General features: G+C 50.6%; 1 protein-coding gene across 4 annotated transcripts in view; it reads left to right on the top strand.

Annotated features, from left to right (window-relative positions):
* The window catches only part of GRM7 (glutamate metabotropic receptor 7), a 170,902-nt gene extending 160,820 nt beyond the window's left edge, over nt 1-10,082 (top strand). For all 4 annotated transcript variants that reach the window (XM_072935077.1, XM_072935076.1, XM_072935075.1 and 1 more), the window contains one exon: nt 8,470-10,082. In XM_072935077.1, the coding sequence (XP_072791178.1) occupies nt 8,470-8,496 (27 nt within the window). In that variant the 3' untranslated portion in view covers nt 8,497-10,082. The remainder of the gene's footprint in view (nt 1-8,469) is intronic.
* The last annotated feature ends 8,592 nt before the right edge of the window (nt 10,083-18,674 follow it).

Genomic DNA, 18,674 nt, shown 5'->3' with positions numbered 1-18,674 from the left:
CCAAAGTGCTGTTAATGACTTTGTTTTAAGCAGGTGAAAATAATTTGCTTGCATTTGTTGTCTTTGCAGCCCCAGCATTCACACACAGCAGTAGGGATGGAGCTGGAATTAGCAGGTTTGCTCCAATTAAGGAACATGAGTTGGGTTTGTTTCTTCCCTGCCACAGTCTCATAAACATTTGGAAACACATTTCCTGAGATCCTGTGCACCTTTCCAGCTCCACGTGCTCTGGTGCAGGCCAGGCTCTGGGGCTGGATTGGGGTGAGGGTTGTGCAGTGACTCCATCCCTGGTTCCGTCCCCACGTCCCCCTGCACTTGGAGCAGGATTTCTGTCCCCACATCCCCTGCGAGCACAAACACAGCTCTGCCCCTGCCCCTCTGCAGTCCTTCAGGGCTGGAGGTGCTATCAGCCTTGCTGCAATCCCTGATCTGATGGGGCACGTAGTGCCAAGCCTTGCCTGACACAGAGTTCTTATCTGCAAAGCAGACAGGGAGGAGATGGGGAGAGATGCAGCCAAACAGGAGACAGGGAGACAGCCAGAGGTGCCCGAGATGGATGTTCTTCAGCAGTGCTGTACTTCGTGGATTTTAGATTTCATTTGGAAGGGTACAACTAATCCTTCTCTATCAGTTTTATTTCCTGACTCAAATCTCAGTCGCACAGGTCGGTTTCTGACAAAACCCTGCTGCTGTTTCAGGTTGTGAACGGCCTGGCTCTGTGTTTCTGTTGGTGGTCCAGGTGGGGAGGTTCATCTCTGGACTGATCTCCCGAGGTGCCCCTGTAACCCCTGAAAGCCGAGGGGTGGCTGGAAGAGCTGGTCCCTGAGCTGGGGAGCTGCAGCAGGTCTGGCACTGCAGATCCTCCCTGCAGCTCAGCAGGAGCAGCTCCTGGAGGCTGCCAGAGAGCAATGCTGTGCTGTGCTGTGTGCCCAGAGCTGTCCTGGCCCTGCTGAGTGATCACACCTGGCCAGTGCCACCTCTGGCCAGGGACAAACGGGAGCACTCCCCAGCCCGGGGCTCAGGGCTGTCCCAGCCTGACCCCATCGCTGCTACAGCTCCTGGGAACTCACACAGGCACACGGCTGTGCCAGCACACTCTTCTCTCTCTCAGGGCTTTTTCATGGAGGAACACAGAGGGAAGAAAGAGAAAACAATTTCTATTTCTGCTCCTTGTTTTCCCATGTGGAATGTGTTTGCAGAATTGTTTCCCTGGGGTGTTGCTTGGTTGAATTCTGGTGAAGATTGTTTGAGCTGATGGCCAATCCAACCCCACTGGGGCTGGGCTCTCAGAGAGGGGCACAAGTTGTGAGTGAGTTATGGTAGTTAGAAAAAGTAGGTTTGTAGTTTTAGTATCTCCTTTAAATAGCATATGAATGTATTATAGCATAGTTATAATGAAGAAATCATTCAGCCTCTGAGCTGGAGTCAGACCCCAGCATTTCTCCCCACCGGGTTCACCTGTCCTTCAGAGCAGCAGAGCTTTGCCTTTGCCACGGGATGGCTCCTGCCAGAGGCTGTGGGAGTTTGGTGACGTTGCTCAGGGATGTGCTTTCCCAGCAAGGGCAGCTGCCCCCAGGTCTGACCTTACTGCCCAGTGCTGGAAAACCAGGACAAACCCAAAGTGCTCCCTGTATCCAAGAGGGAAATTGTTACAGAGGCATCACAGTAAGTCATTCACCTCCTGGTTTATACTTTAGTGTAAATTTTCAGGGCTGGCAGGGCTGACATCCCCAGGTGCTGCTTTGCCCTTGTCTCGAGTGGGATTTCAGTGGGATTTCAGTGGGCTGCAATCCTCTTCAGGCTGGAGGGCTGGAGTTAGCTGCACTCTCTTGGAAATAGGAACAGCATGATTTGTGCTGTGCTCCATAGGATCTTTTCTCGCTTGTCTTTGTAGACAGCTGAAGTTTGTTGTCCACGGGGCAGTGTCAGGGAAGTGTCAGGTTACCCTGTGGCATTAGGAAAAGCTTTCCAGCTCTGTCTGTCCCACTGTGCCAGAGCTCTGTGCGTGAGCCCAAGTCCATTTTTTATCTGTATGCAGAGGAAAACATGCCCAGCTTTGCAGGAGTCCATTCCTTCTTCTTGCCTCTCTGCAGAGGGGTGCCCTGTGCACAGGGACTGTGCAGAACAACCTTTCCATCCTTCTGGGGTGATGGGCATGTGGAGCTTGCCATGCTTCTGGGATTCCTGGGGAGCCTGCTCCCCTGAATGAACAGGAATATTCTGCTGGAAGCAAAGGCAGAGCTGTTGGCTCTGTGCTGCAGTGCAGGCGTGGTCTGATGGAGCTGCTGGCCCTGTGTTGTCTGAGCTGAGGGTTCCTTCACCCTGTGACAGTGACAGAGCAGTTCAGCAGCAGCTTGGGCTCAGTCCAGCACACTTGCAGGACACCAAAGCAAACACTTGCTCTGTCTACTCAAACCCTCCCACGCTGCCTTGAGCTCTAAGAGGGTCAGGTCATTGCCACTTTGACCTGAATTGATGCTATTATTATGCCATTATCTCATCCAAGAGCTGCTTTTATTACTTTTCCTCTCGGATGCATTCCCAGCTCCCTCGGAAAGAGCATTGTAGCCCAGCCTGAGGAATTAAAAGCACACCCCTGAGAGCTGCTGCTGCTGCCTGAAAGCTTTGGAAGCTAGAGCAGACTTGGGAAAGAAAAGCCTTCCTCAAACCCCCCTGTGCCCTGGGGAGCCGGTGAGGTGGGGCTCTTCCTTCCCATTAAATCCTTCTGGGAACTTCAAAGCGCTGCTCACTCAGGGAGCCCGGGAGGGATATTGAATATTTGTGGTTGTTCCTGGTCCCCCTGCTCCGTGCGGGTTCTGGCAGTCCCCTGAGCTCAGGGCTCACCCGGAGGATGCTGCCACTCTCTCTGTGCTCTGCAGGCTGGGGGTGCCAGGGCTCTGGCACGGGCAGGGGAAATGGCTGTGGTGAAAGGGACAGTAATAAGGGAGCCCTAAAGGTAAAACGTAGCCCCGGATAGAATGGGAGGAATTTAGGAGTGGAATCTATGTGAAATGAGAGAGATTGTGAAATGAGAGGGCTCCTCGATGGAAATACACCTGCAGCATCTGCCCAGCCCTGCTCTGGGCATTTGCATGCACGTGCATAAACATCCTTATTCTAATGAGCTGAAGGAAGGGGTTCATTATTAATTGCACTCTGAGCACCCTGAGGCGAGCCGGGCACATCCAGGGTGCTCCTGTGGCTCTCTGCTCCTGGAGCTGCCCTGGCACTCCCAGCCAGCTTTGGGGTTCTCAGTGAGATCATCCCCCACCCCCAGAATGCCACTGCTGGCCCTGGCTGTGCTGCTGCACCAGCCGTGCCAGGGGAGCCTGACAGCCAAAGACAGAATCCATAGGAGAAGGCTGCAAAGCAATTAGGGAGGATCACACTTCTCTGAATGTTATATTTGTTATTTAGTTTACTTTTATTCTGTGATTCAAACAGGACGTTCCATTGCTCCTGTGCATCAAAGCCTCAGGGCCAGGCTGGAGGGACCCAGCAGCACAGCAGTGAAATGGCTCTGTGCAGTGCAGCCACTGAGAGCTGATAAGGTGCCAGAACACTGTGGCAGCACAACAAGAGAGATGTCAAAATGTGAAAGAATAATCCATTTACATTTAGATACCAAATTTTAAATTATTTTCTCCAAGCCTCATCCCATTTGTTGGGGTTTGAGGCACGTAGAATCATTTAGGGCTGTTGCTTTCAGCTCGCTCTCATCTAAATTCCCCAATTTAAAGGCAGCAGAGCATGGGGATAACTCTGTCTTTCTGGCAGAGATCGAGGAAAAGCCATGCAGCTCCATTTTGCTTTTAGATGGACTAGAAGTAGAATTTAATAATCAGCCTCTGCTCTGCCTGGCACCGATGATATGGGTTGCTAAGCCAGAATTAAGGAAATGAAAGAGAGGAGCTGAGAGTTATCTGCCCCAGTGACTGCAGAGGGAATCAGAGCAGGAGTTCCAGGCTCGGGGCCATCCCCGTGTCTGTCCCTGCTTGGAGCTGGCAATGCTGAGATGATGTTTCATCTGTTTGATAGCTCGAAATGCCTGGGGCCTGCAATAAAATTCATTTCTTGCACTGTAAATCTTTGCTCTTTAAGCGTGGAAGAGGTTACAAATGTGCATAAAATTGAAGTGCAAGTGATTACATCTGGCTCTGAGTCACTGTTGACAGCTCTGCCTTGCTCTGGGGTGCTGTGGGAGCTCCTTTCTTTGTGACCTGTGCCCAAGATAATGAAAACCAGTCAAGTGATGAAACTCATAAGTCCAAAGAGGATTTTTGCCTCTGTGTATTTGTTTTTGATGTATAACTGGTGTGGATATGCAGCTGTTCCCCATCCTGTTCCCCACTGCTGGAGGGGGTGGCTGTAGGCTCTCCGTGCCCCTGCTGCTGGGAAGGAGTGAATTCCCTGTGCCCCTCTGGGGTTCCCTGTGCCTGTCTGGGGTTCCCTGTGCCCCTCTGGGGTTCCTGTCGGAATCTGTAGGTATTGGTGATTCCGAGATTGTAGAAAGTCTCTGTCTGTCAGCCCCACTGCCAAAGCAGAAGCCATAATTGGTCTGTGCTGTTTCAAGGTTGTTTATTCTGTTTATCTCTAACATGTTCTGCTGCCCTGCCGCAGCTCTGTCCTGCAGGGCAGCGTGTGGGGCTCTGCCCTCAGTGGGATGGTACAAACATTAAATACCACAAACTACCTGTGCTGGATTTACAATAACGTGCCAATATCTGTCACCTACGTTGGACAGTGTGTCCCCAGCCTGAACCAACAGAAAAATGCCAACACCACAGTGAAACATGGAGGGCATGAAGAAGGAGAAAAAGGACAAGGCACACCCAATTTCCTCCATCTTGTCCCCTTTGGACCCCTAATCTAGAATCCTAAAATTTTACTTTTGCACCCGTGCCACACTTAATTATTGCTTATATCAACCACTCAGAGCTGGTAATTCATCCTGTAAGATTGAAAACTCTTTTCCATGGGCAGAGATCACAGCCAGTGTCTCTGGGGGCTCTGTCCAGGGGGGTTCCTGACCCCTGCCAGGGTCCCAGCCCTGCCAGGAGCCAGAGGGAAGCCCTGGATTCCCACAGAGATCGGGATCTGGTGCCGTGCCAGGAGCGGGATTCAGTGCCGTGCCAGGAGCGGGATTCAGTGCTGTGTCTGCTGGATTCAAGCATGATGTTTCATTAGCGTCCCCCATTTTCATGTAAATTAATTTCTTTGAGGAAAATCAGATCCATACCTGGTGCTAATTGGCAGTGCTAATGATGAGCTGTGACTCAGGAGACATTCATTACCGAGGCAGAGCCTCTCCCGAGCTGTCCAAGGCTGGGATGTGTTGGAAGTCGCACGGTGTTGTTGTTGAGGTAGGACGGGGATGACAAGACTTACTTAGAAGGCTGTTGAGAGTAAAATTTTGATTTCTTTAAAATATACTGGGTTTTTTATATAGAGTTTTATAAAGGCTAAATCTATTGGTTTTGAAGTGAAAATAACTTATATTATTGGTGCAGAGTGCTTGATGCACAGTGATAGAACTTAATTATAAATAATGTGAGAACAAGAGAGATAAATAATTATTTACATTCTCTCTATTTTTTTCCCAGGCGTCTGCCTGGCTAGAAACTCTCAGTTTCTTTTTTTTTGACTGGGTCTGAGTCCCACAGCACAGAGCTGCAGATTGCTGGAGTGAGTGCAGGAGCAGAGTGGGGAAGTGCAGCAGAACCACCAGGGACATGATCCCTCCTGGCCTAACAGCCTTCCAACAAGGAAGATTGTCTTTCCTCTCTGAAAATAACCCCACATCTTTTATTGATCATCGCAGCTGAATTATGGATGATGCTTTTGTCAGCTCCATTATCCTGGTGAGGCAGGGCCGTGCCAAGGATTGTGTCACTGTCTCAGAGCCCATCCAGGTACCCACAGCATTCCTTGGCTCCATCCCTTTGGCACCAGTGGTTCCTTGTCCTGTTGGAAGTGAGAGAGGAGTACTGGGGCTGAACTGGTGAGAAAACTTGTCAGCAGCATGACTGGTTTTGCTGGGAGCCCCAGAAATACCCGGCACCACCAGTTCAGATGTGCCACACTGGAGGGGTGGCCTGATCTGAACTCACAGTGGGAGCATCTACATCTGTCATAGAAACGCTGCTGCTCCTTGAAATTGGAGATGTAATGGGTAAAGCTGAAGTGCATCACAAAATAACACACGGAATTACTGTGCAACCTGTTCCGTGATGACATTTTTTTCCCAGGCTCATTTTACCCTTCTTCGGCATTTAATAGCGTTCCCCAGTTTATTGGATATTTGTAGTGTAGCCTGGAAGGATAATGAGTTTTATCCTGGCAGATGTTGGACACCTTCGTGTGCAAGAGAAGTTAATGGGAACTGAAGATGATCAGCCCTTCTGGGATCAGTCCTTGATTGAACAGACAGCACTGACTCCTGTCTGGGGCACCAGGAAAGAGCTGAATGAGGATTTCAGGATAATATTGCAAAGGGCTGCAGCTCCACATGAGGCTCCTCCATGTCCATCTTGGAAATACCTGGGGCTAAAATCCTTCTTGTCTTTGTCAGTGAACCAGTGAACACCACGGGAAATGCGGGTATTGGGCTGTAGTGTGCTCAGAACAGTCTGAATTGTGGGGTGGTGTTTCTGAGAAGCCAGCACTGGTGTCTGACTGGTGACACTGCTGCCTGGGGACACCCCAGGGTGGGGAGCAGAGGGAGCTGTGTCTGGTCTCTGGGGGCTGGGGGTGCTGGGGGGGCTGCCAGAGATGCAGAGGATGCCCAGGGGCTGCCAGAGATGCAGAGCATGTTCAGGGGCTGGCAGGGATGCAGAGGATGCTCAGGGGCTGCCAGAGATGCAGAAGATGCTCAGGGGCTGGCAGGGATGCAGAGCATGCAGGGGAGCACACAGAGCCCTGTGGAATCCATGTCCTGTTTGGGTCTGGTTTTGCAGAGGGGCTGAGAGGAGCCCCAGGAGGCCCAAACCCAATGAAGTTTGAAAAGCACATTTGCAGAAAAAATCCAATTGTTGTTCTTGCCCCTCCTTCCACAGCGTCTCTTAAATCTTCCTGAGAAGGTTTTAAAATGAAACACACCACATTAAAAACCTCCTCCAAAATGCGAGTGGAGTCTCCCCCAGTTTAGCAGGCTGGAAATAATCAGCAAACTGCTTCAGTTATGCCAAATTCTCCCAAAGACTGTGGGATTTAGCCTTCAGTGGTTTAGCAAACTGGGATAACTGGAAATCCAGGCTCTTGTTTTGGTCTCTGTGGAGTTTAGGTTGGAGCTCAGGGAAAGGTCCTTCCCCCAGAGGGTGCTGGCACTGCCCAGGGAATGGGCACAGCCCCAGAGCTCCAGGAGCCTTTGGACAGCGCTCCAGGGATGGCCAGGGTGGGATTTGGGGTGTCTGTGCAGGGCCAGGGGCTGGGTGGGGGATCCTGCTGGGTCCCTCCAGCTCAGGAAGGGACACAGTTCTGTGTCCTGGATCTGTCGTGTTGCCAGAGCACTGCAGAACACTTTGCTTTGTGTTCAGCTGCAAATATTTGCAGTTTTTCCTGACGGGAGCAAGTAGCAGCGCTCATAAAGTTCTGACTGGTTTGATTTCGTTCTGTTTGCAAGCAGATTGGATTTGAAGGTCATAATTAGGAAAGCTGGTGCCTTCATTCCCATATTGAAAAATTCTCAGAAGTCATAAAACTTGAATAAGAATCACCTTATCCATGAGAAAAGCCAAGTTTAGCCCAGGAGGTTTAAGCAGTTGCAGGAAATGTCACTGTTTTTGTAAAAAAGAAATCTTAATAGGATCTGGTTGTGGTGCCTGAGCAGCGCAGTCACCCAGACCGTGGGAGCCTGACAAAATCAATCCCTGTTAATTCAGTTTATAGCCAGAGCTGGAGCTGGGGCTGGCCTGGGAGCTGCCTGCCCGGCACCCTGCGGTGGGAGCGGGGGCTTGGAGCCACCGGCGTGTCCCCATTGCGGGCATGTCCCTGTCCCTGGTGTGTCCCTGTCCCTGGTGTGTCCCATTCCCGGTGTGTCCCATTCCCGGTGTGTCCCCATTCCTTGTGTGTCCCTGGTGTGTCCCTGTCCCTGGTGTGTCCCATTCCTGGTGTGTCCCTGTCCCTGGTGTGTCCCTGTCCCTGGTGTGTCCCATTCCCGGTGTGTCCCTGTCCCTGGTGTGTCCCATTCCTGGTGTGTCCCATTCCTGGTGTGTCCCATTCCCAGTGTGTCCCATTCCTGGTGTGTCCCATTCCTGGTGTGTCCCATTCCTGGTGTGTCCCATCCCTGGTGTGTCCCTGTCCCTGGTGTGTCCCATTCCTGGTGTGTCCCATTCCTGGTGTGTCCCATTCCTGGTGTGTCCCGTCCCTGGTGTGTCCCATTCCTGGTGTGTCCCTGTCCCTGGTGTGTCCCATTCCTGGTGTGTCCCCATTCAGGGGACAGGCTCTGACCCCTGTGTCTTTCTCTTGCAGGCCCTGCTGCAAAGAAGAAATACGTGAGCTACAACAACCTGGTGATCTAGGCCCAGCTGCCGTGGGGCCACCAGCCGCCCTGCCTCGCTGAGCTCCCCGCACGGGGACGGGGACGGGGCCCGGGCACGGGGCAGGCACGAGGAGCCCGGCTCCAGGCTGCCCCCGGGATCTCCTGCATCGCTGCCGGCTCCGCCTGGCATGGGCCTGGCCGGGCCTTGGGGCTGCTGTGGCCTTGGGGCTGCCATGGCCTTGGGACCACCATGGCCTTGGAGCCACTGTGGCCTTGGGGCCTCCCCAGCCTTGGGACTACTGTAGCCACAGGGCCACCCCGGCCTTGGGACCACCATGGCCTTGGAGCCGCTGTGGCCTTGGAGCCGCCGTGGCCTTGGGGCCTCCCCAGCCTTGGAGTTGCCGTGACCGTGGGGTCTCTCCAGCCTTGGGACTACCGTAGCCACAGGGCCACCATGGCCTTGGAGCTGCTGTGGCCTGGGGACCTGTCCAGCCTTGGGACCACTGTGGCTTGGGGCCGCCATGGCTGTGGGTCCACCATGGCCTTGGAGCCACCATGGCCTTGGGGCTGCCGTGGATGTGGGACCACCATGGCCTTGGGGCTGTTCCAGCCATGGGACCACCATGGCCTTGGGACCACCATGGCCTTGGGGCTGTTCCAGCCATGGGACCACCATGGCCTTGGGACCACCATGGCCTTGGGACTGTTCCAGCTGTGGGACCACCATGGCCTTGGGGCCGCCGTGGCCTCGGGGCCGCCGTGGCCGCGCCTCAGGAGCGGCTCCCTGGGCCGGCTGCGCCCGGCTGCTCTGGACTCTAAGGGGCTAATTCTGTCTTTCTATGTACTTCCAGACTGCAAGTTTTTGAACTCTCTGTACAGTTTGTGAGGATTTTTGCATATTGCCATCCATGTTGTTCGAGGTCACTGTTTGTTTTTTGGATGCACAGTTTCATTGAGGCCCTGTGCTCTCGGCACCTCTCAAACCAACCGACACCTGCGGATCTGAGACCTGTGTACATGACTTGTATTATTATTCTTGTATCACTGCAATCCATATACCTTATTTTTTTTAACTAAACAAACAAACAAAAAAAGAATTTAAAGACCAAAAACTGTGCTGGCGAAGTTTGTCCCCCCCCTTCACACCTCTGATGGGCTGCAGAGGAAGCAGGAAAGATTTTTGCTGAGTTTTAGTAGAGGTCTTGATCTTTGGAATGCATGCCAGTAATGTATTTTATGGTACATGTTAATAATTTATGTTTGATATTTGTATTTGTGTTCTACTTTGTTCTTTTCTTTAAGGTATATGACTATTTTGCAATAATTTCAACGATTCTTAGGATATTTGGAGGAAAGAATATGGCTTTTACATGTCTTGAAGTTTTTCTTTGTTGATGCCCCACCATGATTGACCAGTGTGATAAGGACTTACAGAAGCATGTATGTTTTTTACTGTTTGTAATAAGTAATTTCGTTAATCTTGCTGCTTATGTGCCAATTTAGTGAAACCAATCTTTGCCGCAACCTCCTCCCTCCCTTTCCATTCTCTGGATCCTGTGATATTATCCAAGAATGTATCAATAAAGGATTTTGGTTAACTTTTTTTTATTTACTCCAATAAATATATTTTTCCAGTCGTTCCCTCCCCCTTCCCCCTTGTGACCTAACATTTATTTCATGACCTTGTCAGACATCCAAAACCCAGCACCGAGGGGCTTGTGCACAAGGAGCAGGTCTGGGGGAAGGCCTGGGGGAGCTGGCAGCTGGTCGCAGGGGAGAAGTGCTCGGAGGGGACTTTTAGGGGTGTGTGACAGCCCCAAAATCCAAACTGGAGTGCCACGTGCAGCCCCAAAATCCAAGCTGGAGTGGCTGGAGTGCCCCGTAACCTCCTGCCAGTGTCTGATACTCCAGAGCTGCTGGCAGCTGCTGACACTGCTGAGACCTCCGAAGGACACAACTTCAGCAGCACTCCAGAAGGTAATTAAATGAGCAATTAATCACTCTGCCAGGCACAGGATGGCTGAGCTGGGGAAGGAAGAGGGAAAAGTTGAGGCAGGAGGTGAGAGGAAACTCATTCCCTTTGCAGCAGGGCACCTGCAGCACCTCCAGCTCGGCTGCTCTGATGGGGCTGGGGAGGGGTTCAGCCCCATCTTCTGCAGACAGCTTGCTCAATTAGCCTGATGAGGTTAATCAGCGGCAGGAGAAGCTGTGACAGCTGCCAGGATGTCACAGCCTGTGACTGCAGGGCCACGCTGGGCACATTCTGCACCTCGGGATGGGATGGACTGATGCTGGCTCCGAGGGAACCACCCTGGTAGAGCTTTGCTGCCACAAACCAATTAACAGAGAGCTGATAATGAGGGAGAGGTGCTGCAGCATTTGCCTTTTCCCATAAACACGGACTGAGCCAGCACTGGGCTAAATAAGTACGTTGCCATCAAACAAATGCTTCTTGCTCAAAGACTCTAATTTTTTTTTTTTTTTTTCTGAATGGGAAAAAGTGGTTTATTAGTTTGTTCTTCACTTTATTTTGGTGAAGGGGGACTGAGGTGGGAAAAGGCAATGGTGCTGCTGGGAGGAGGGGATGGGGAATGAGGGACCCTGGGTGCATTAATGGCTCTCTCGAAGCTGTGCCTCCATATCCATAAATCTCTTTTTGTGTCTGTCTGGGCACTCTGTGTTACACACACGTGCCCTGGGCAGACTGGGAGCCCCAGGCAAAGTCACCAGGTTTTAGGGAAACCCTCCCATTCAGTCATGAGGGGCAGAAAAGACCCCCCAGCTTCCCAAACTCCTCAGAGAGGAGTTGGGATGCAGCTGGAGCCAAGCTCAGACCCAAACTTTGCCAGGCCTTTGTGTCTAACAGACTGTACAGGTGTTACTGACTCTAACACAGCCTGTTCTGCAGGATTGAGGGTGGCAAACCAGATATATTTATGTAAAAGTAAATGATTTATTAGGATAATGATTAGACAAAAAGATCTTGATCAGAATTCTTTACTGAAAGCACTACTACAGCAAAGTGCACTCTTTTTAAGGATTATGAAAGCAACCCCAATTATTCCGTTGAGGTTGATGTTACCCAGACCAATGACTGTGGGCAGATCTCCAGCTCGGCCTTGAGGGGTGACCTTGAGCAGCATCCTGGCTCCAGGATCCCCACACAGCTCCAGAGGGTCCCTGGGAGTCCCTGCACCCATCCTGGGGCTGGGCTGCTGCAGGATCCCTCCAGGATCCCCACACAACCCCAGGGGATCCATCAGGATTCCCTGCACCCATCCTGGGGCTGGGCTGCTGCAGGATCTCTCCGGGATCCCCACACAACCCCAGGGGATCCATCAGGAGTCCCTCGGGGGCTGGGATGGTGCAGGATCTCTCCAGGATCCCCACACAGCTCCAGAGGGTCCCTGGGAGTCCCTGCACCCATCCTGGGGCTGGGCTGCTGCAGGATCCCTCCAGGATCCCCACACAACCCCAGGGGATGTGTGGCTTTGGGACTGATCAGTCAGGCTGGTTTTGGCATTTTTCACCCCAAAAGCAGCGTGGGCCCCTCCATCCAGCTGTGCAGGCAGGGCTTTATTGGAGCTTTTACCCCATCCCAGGCAGAGCATCCTGCTGCAGCACACACAGGCACAACTGATAATCACCACATATCCATGCTGGTTGTATTAAAACTATCTGTATATGTTAATATTTAATAATATGAATGCATTAGGAATTTTTTCATCACCTCCACCCCAATTTCTATGCATTAGACTGAAGCAGGTCTCTGAGCCCAGCAAGGCTCTGGTCCAAGAGCTGACACAAGGTGAAGATGTTGCACTCTGGATCAATTTTTATTTTTATTTCACAAACTGCACCACACTATTACACCCACACAGCTCCTTTTCAAACACAGAACCACGAGCCTTTAACTCCATTTAGAGTCTTTTATTTTACAATTGGCAGCACTTAGCATCAGTGCACTGTTATCATTGTTTCCATAACAGCTTCGTCTCATTCCCCACTGAGTACACACTGGTGGCAGGATACTGGTTTGGTTCTTGCAGAGTTTCTGGGCTGGTTTGGTTCCTGCAGAATTTCTGGGCTGGTTTGGGCCATGCAGAGTTTCTATCCTGGTTTGTCCCTGTCAGGGTTTCTGTCCTGGTTTGTCCCTGTCAGGGTTTCTGGGCTGGTTTGTCCCTCTCAGGGTTTCTGGGCTGGTTTGTCCCTGTCAGGGTTTCTGTCCTGGTTTGTCCCTGTCAGGGTTTCTGGGCTGGTTTGTCCCTCTCAGGGGTGTTTTCACACCTGGGACCTGCAGGTGCAATGTGCCTTTGCCTCTGGCTGCACAATTTCTGCCCTGGGCTGTGCAGAACAGGGATGGTGCTGCCTGGATGGGCTGGGAGCTGCAGGGGTGGGAACGTGTCCTGCTCTGGGGACCAGCCCCAGGTGATTTTGGGGGTGTTACAGACACCTCCATGGGAGCTGTCCTGCTCTGGGGATCATCCCCAGGTGATTTTGGGGTGCTGCAGGGCTGGAGCCCCCCCTGCCCTCGGGCTGTGCTGCAGGACCCAGCTGCAGACAGGAAATCTTCCCTTCCCAGCCTGGTGAATGTGCTGTGAAAAAGGCCCATGTGATGCTGAAAGGAAAACATTCCCCCAGAATGGGAGTGATTTTTTTTTGTTGCCGTTTATTATTGAGACTGAATTACACCAAATTGTTTTGGTATGTAAATGCCAAGTTTATTGTTCATTAAAATCATTGCAGAGTTAAGCTTTCTGGGCATGTTGTATGATAGATAATGACAATTATTTAGCCCGAGTCAGAGCTTAGTCTTAATTTGTGACATTAATTGCCTTTATATATAATAAAATGCACTATAATGCTCCCATATGCAGAATCTGTGCATCCGTGAAAGCGCTAATCAAACATATTTATTAATTTTGGGAGAGCTTTTTGTCAAGGCTTTGATACAGTCGAGTGGTTTTTGGTAAATAACATTTTTTAAGATGTTTAGCAAAATATTTTGATAATTGCTTTTTGTGCTAGTGGCATAATTGATATAATTTCTAATAGATTAATAAGGGCTGAGGGGTGAGGTGCTGCTTCCATCCAGCTCGGCGCTGCTTTGCCTCTGGCTGCCCTGGAGTCAGAATTCCCCCAGCAGCCTCCGTGTCCCGGGCCTCCCCCGAGATCCCCAAATACAGGAACACCCCTGAGATCCCCAAATACAGGAGCACCCCTGAGATCCCCAAATACAGGAGCTCCCCTGAGATCCCCAAATACAGGAGCACCCCTGAGATCCCCAAATACAGGAGCACCCCTGAGATCCCCAAATACAGGAGCACCCCTGAGATCCCCAAATACAGGATCATTTTACCCCAAGTATGATTCTTCCAAGACCTTGATCTTGCCTTCTCCATTCTGCCCAGCAAAAGAAAATGTAGATAGAATAGAATAAAATCGTATAGAATACAATACAGAAGTTATATGGGAAGAGGTGTGTAACCTCAGGTTTTTAAGGCAGTTTCCTTCAGCCATGTGAGTCTCTGGGTTTGTTTGCTTTGCTTTCCTTCAATATTTACACGAGGAAGTTTCAATTGCTTTGCTTTACTTAAACATTGAAGCCCTTGTGTGCTTTACTGGCATAAATATTTGTTTTATTTAAAATCTACTTAGCTGAATGATCAACAACAGAGGAAGAAATCAGAAATTACACTGGAATTTAAGAGGAAGAACAGCAATTAACTCTGCCAAGGTGTTAACCTTTTTAAAATGCTGCCTTTGCTGAGTGATGTGTGAACACGTATGAATCCTTCCAAAGTCATTTTCTCCATTTCTATCCATTTTTCCCTCCCCTTTCTTGGTTCAGGAAAAAAATTTATCTGAGAGAAGTGGAAAAGAACCTGTTTATTTAATAAATAAAGCACTTCTTAGTATGAAAAAGATTAACAATATTAGATGACAATTAACAATATTAGATGACAATAAAGCCTGGGGCTTCACAGCTCTCTTTCCAGGCTTGTTCTTGTAATTCCATCACTGGTTTGGCTCCTCCAGCACTGCTGGGCTGCAGCCTCACACCGAAGTGAGCAGGTGGGGTTTGTGTGCTTTCCCTCCTGTCACAGGGATGGATTTTTCACTCTCTAGATAAGACAGTGCCTGACAGAGCCAAATATTGACAGGGAGGTAGAGAGGCCTGTTATGATAATGGGCATAATGAAATGCTGCTTCCCAAAGGATGCTTGGGAATACATAACTTTCCTTACTGTGGAATATTGATCCCCTCAAGAGGAATAAAATTAGCTTTCTTCTGCCCGCTGCACGTGTGCCTGTGTTTTACACCCGCAGCACAAACACCCATTAGAAACCAAGATCTGGAATTTTGTCACTCGGTGCTGCTGGGCTCCAAGGTCAGAAATGGGCAAATAGGAAAGTTCTGGGGGAGTTCCAGGGCTGCAGCCACACCAGTGGCTCAGAGCTGCCCCTGGATGGAAAATTATATCAAATAGAAAGCATTTATGGTTATAAATGGTTGTACAAAATAGAAAACAGGAGCAGAACTGCCTGCTAACTTCAGAGAAAGAGCCTGCCAGGCTGGGTCAGATGGAAGTCCATCATCTCAAACCTCCCCAGAGTTTTCCTGTGTAATCCATCACTCAAATGAAATTATACCAGTTCCCATAGGAACATCTTGACCAATAGCCTGATTTTTTCCCCCAGGAAGTGAAATATTGTTCCATTGCCCCCGAGCTGCCCCTCTGCCCGGGCTGCTCTGGTGAGCTGGTGTTGTGCTGGCTCACCCCCTGGCACACGGCAGGAGTTGGGGATGTTCAGCTCTCCTCCCGTGGGTGCCAGGGCTGCTGCTGCTCCTTGTGCTCCTCAGGAGGAGGAGGGGGATATTCCCCTCAGGAATTTTGGAAGAGGCCCCAGGGATGAAGGCTGAGCCCTGGGCTCCTGGGGGATGCAGAACAGAATTTCTGGGGGAGCTGAAGCACACCAGGACACTCCCTTCCCCTCTCTGGGGCCATGCAGGGTCCCTCCCTGGCAGCAGTAAAGTTTCAGGGTGGACAGGGGTTTTTGGCATCCTCATCCCAGCTGGAATCCCTGAGCTGGTCCCTGGAGCGCTGCTGGGACCCTCCCGTGGGCTCAGCATGTTCTCATCTCCCACAGGGGCTCAGCTTTGTGCTCAGACTGCAGACAGAAATCCTCCTCCTTCACCCAGGCCAGCTCGCAGCCAGATGTTACTGCTGAATTTTTATAGACTTGTATTTTTTCTGTCCCAAACAGTACAAAACTTCTGTTTGCAATCCAAACAAAGCCTGCTCTGAACCTTTTCTTGCTTAGAGATTGTATTTCAACAGCTTGCTTAAAATTAAAACCTAAAGGAAGAATCACAAGACACTTGATTTATTATTAATCATGGGGGAAGATAAATATTTTCAATCTCCTTATGTCTACAAAGCACTGCAGTTCCCACTAGGAACTTGGATGGCTCAGGCAGCTTCCTGGGCATTTTCATCTTCAATGTAAATTCAATCTTAAACAAACAAACAAACAAACAAACAAACAACAAACTAAGAAAAAAGAAAAAAAAAAAAAAACCAGCCAAACAAACAAATTTAAAAAAAAATCCCCCCCTGAGCAGGCTGGAGCCCCCCAGGTGCCCCAGGAGCAGAGCTGAGCTGCCCAGCTGTGCTGCCTCACCCTGCAGGGCCTGGGCTGGCTTTGGGCACTGCTCTGGGCCATTTATTAGTGAATTATTTATTATTAGTGAAGAATAATAATAATAATAATAATAATAATAATAATAATAATAATAATAATAATAATAATAATAATAGTGAATTATTTATCTGGGCAGGAGCCAGCTCTGGGGCAAAGGGGCAGCAGCTGCTGCTTCCCCTGGGGACACAAAGTAGTGGGATGTCCCCAGCTCCCTCAGGGACACAAACTGGGATGTCCCCACCTTCCTCTCAGGATCTCCCTGGGGTCCCCTCAGGACTCTCCTGGGGTATTTACAGCACACTTGCTTTAGCAGCCCCGTGGCAGGGGATTTAAGGGCCAAGAAGGAGTGTGCTGCCAGGCAGGTGCTGGGCACGGCCGTGGGATGAAGGCTGGCACCCAGGGCACACACCTGGGAGAGCTGTGCCCGCTGCAGTGCCCCCCTGCCCAGGGCTGCTGCACCTTTCCAGGCACAAACCACAAATGGCATCTCTGAGACTCTGCTCCACCTCAGAACAGGCAATTAAAACTGGGCCGCCGTGTTTGATTTTCAATATCTCATTTAAATCTCGTAACCAGGTTCAATTAATGACCTTGGAAAAGTTTTCTACAATTTAGAGCTGTTTCACCGCAATGCTTTTGATGGCTTTTCCCTGCACGGCCTTTCTTCTTCCTTTGAATCCAGGCACTATTAAGGAAATATTTTCTTTGTAAATGCAGGTGATGTTGATGATTTTATTGATTTCAGATAGCTGCCACTTCAAGACAAATTTCCACTTCAGTCTGGAGGCACAGAACAAAGATTTGCAATGTACTGGGTTCCTCAGCACAGTCCTTCCTTCCCTGGGGCTGGGATGTCTGTGGGGAGCACAGGGGTGGTGCCAGGGACTGAGCCAGCCCGAGAGAGGAGGGATGGGCAGCAGGAGCAGGTGGAGCCCAGCCACGGACACAGCAGAGCTGGGAAACTGCAGAATAAATGAATTTCACTTCTTCTTCAGCCCCAGTCCTGCCCCTGCCCCTGCCCAGCCATTCACTGCAAGCATCCCAAACACCCTCCAGAACAAGCACCACTGGCTTTGAGATCTGATCTGGGTTATCAGTCCCCAGAACCTGAAAAGCCAAGTACACAAAAGCCTGGGAGCCCCGGGGGTGTCCTGGGGTGTCCGAGACCCCACCCCTGCTGCGTGTCAGGGTACAGGTGTTACACCGACAATTCTGATCCCCAAACAATTAAAAATCCTCTTTTTGAAGAGAACCATTCTTCAGCACTGCACTGCTGAGACACTTCCCAGTCTGAAAGCACTTAATGAGATAATTTGCAGAGAGCATTAACGAGTTCCAGCCATCTCTTGGCTCCATCCCACCACGACACTGCTGACTCCCTGCAGCCACTTTCACAGGTACAATTTGGCCCTAGAAATTGGGTAGTTTTTTTAAAAAGCACTGCAGTCTAAATCATGTCATATTCTCAGTGAAACATTCGGAGAGTAAATGTAGAGTCCTGGAGAGAAAAATGTTACTCACGACTTTCACATAATGGAGCTGCAGCATAAAAACGCCCTGGGCTGAGTAATTGTGAAAGTGGAGCCAAAAATAAAACCCTGAATTTTTTCCCAAAGTGAATTTCAGGCTCCCATATCCATGGCAAGAATAAAAGTTTAATTTCCATCAATACAAAAGGATTAGAGCTTAGATTTGCATGGATTGTCACAGGCCTGGCTCCAGAGCTTGGCTCAGGCCTGTGGCTGGCCCACACAGTCAGCTGCAGCAGCAGGACGTGGCAACATCTAAAATCCCGTCTTTTCTTCATCTGCTCTGTCCTCTCGGCTGTCCGTGTTCAGGAAGGAGTGACGTGTTCATTAAAGGAGTTAATTCCTGCCTTTTCCAGCCCTGGAAGAGCTGTGCCAGGAGCAGAGCGTGGCCCAGGAGCCGCTGGGCTGGCACAGGGCTCTGCTCAGCCTGAGGATCCCAGAACCAGAGAGAATTCTCAGAAATCCCAGCACCAGTTACCAAACAGGAAGCAGTGCCACAGCCTGGAAGGGCATTTGCCACCAGATCCGTGCCCACACCAGCACAGGCTGCAGGCCCAGCCCTCATCAGCTGTGCCTGTAAATCCCAAAATCATTTCCGCTGGGAAATCCCTCCCAGACCTTCACACCAGCCTGTGCCCAGCCCAGAGCTCCCAGTGCCAGCTCCAGGGATGGGCGCTCCAAACCCCCTGCCCACCCTTTCCATGGGGAAATCTCCCCAAATGTCCACCCTGCCCATCCGCTGTCCCAGCCTGAGGCCATTCCCCCATCCTGTCCCTGTTCCTGGGGAAGAGGCCAACTCCCACCCCACAGGTTCCCCGCTTTGGCAGAGATTAATGGGCTAGGAAAGCTTTGGGGGTTATTTTCCCTCTTTTTTCCCCCTTTGCTTCCTAAGCAAAAGCAGCTCCCACTAACCAGGAAGAGCTTTTACCACGTTCCAAGCAAGTGCAGAGACTCTGAGC

Source organism: Taeniopygia guttata, chromosome 12 (assembly GCF_048771995.1).
Source record: "Taeniopygia guttata chromosome 12, bTaeGut7.mat, whole genome shotgun sequence".
Classification (NCBI taxonomy): domain Eukaryota; kingdom Metazoa; phylum Chordata; class Aves; order Passeriformes; family Estrildidae; genus Taeniopygia; species Taeniopygia guttata.
This window is presented reverse-complemented; position numbering and strand designations above follow the sequence as displayed.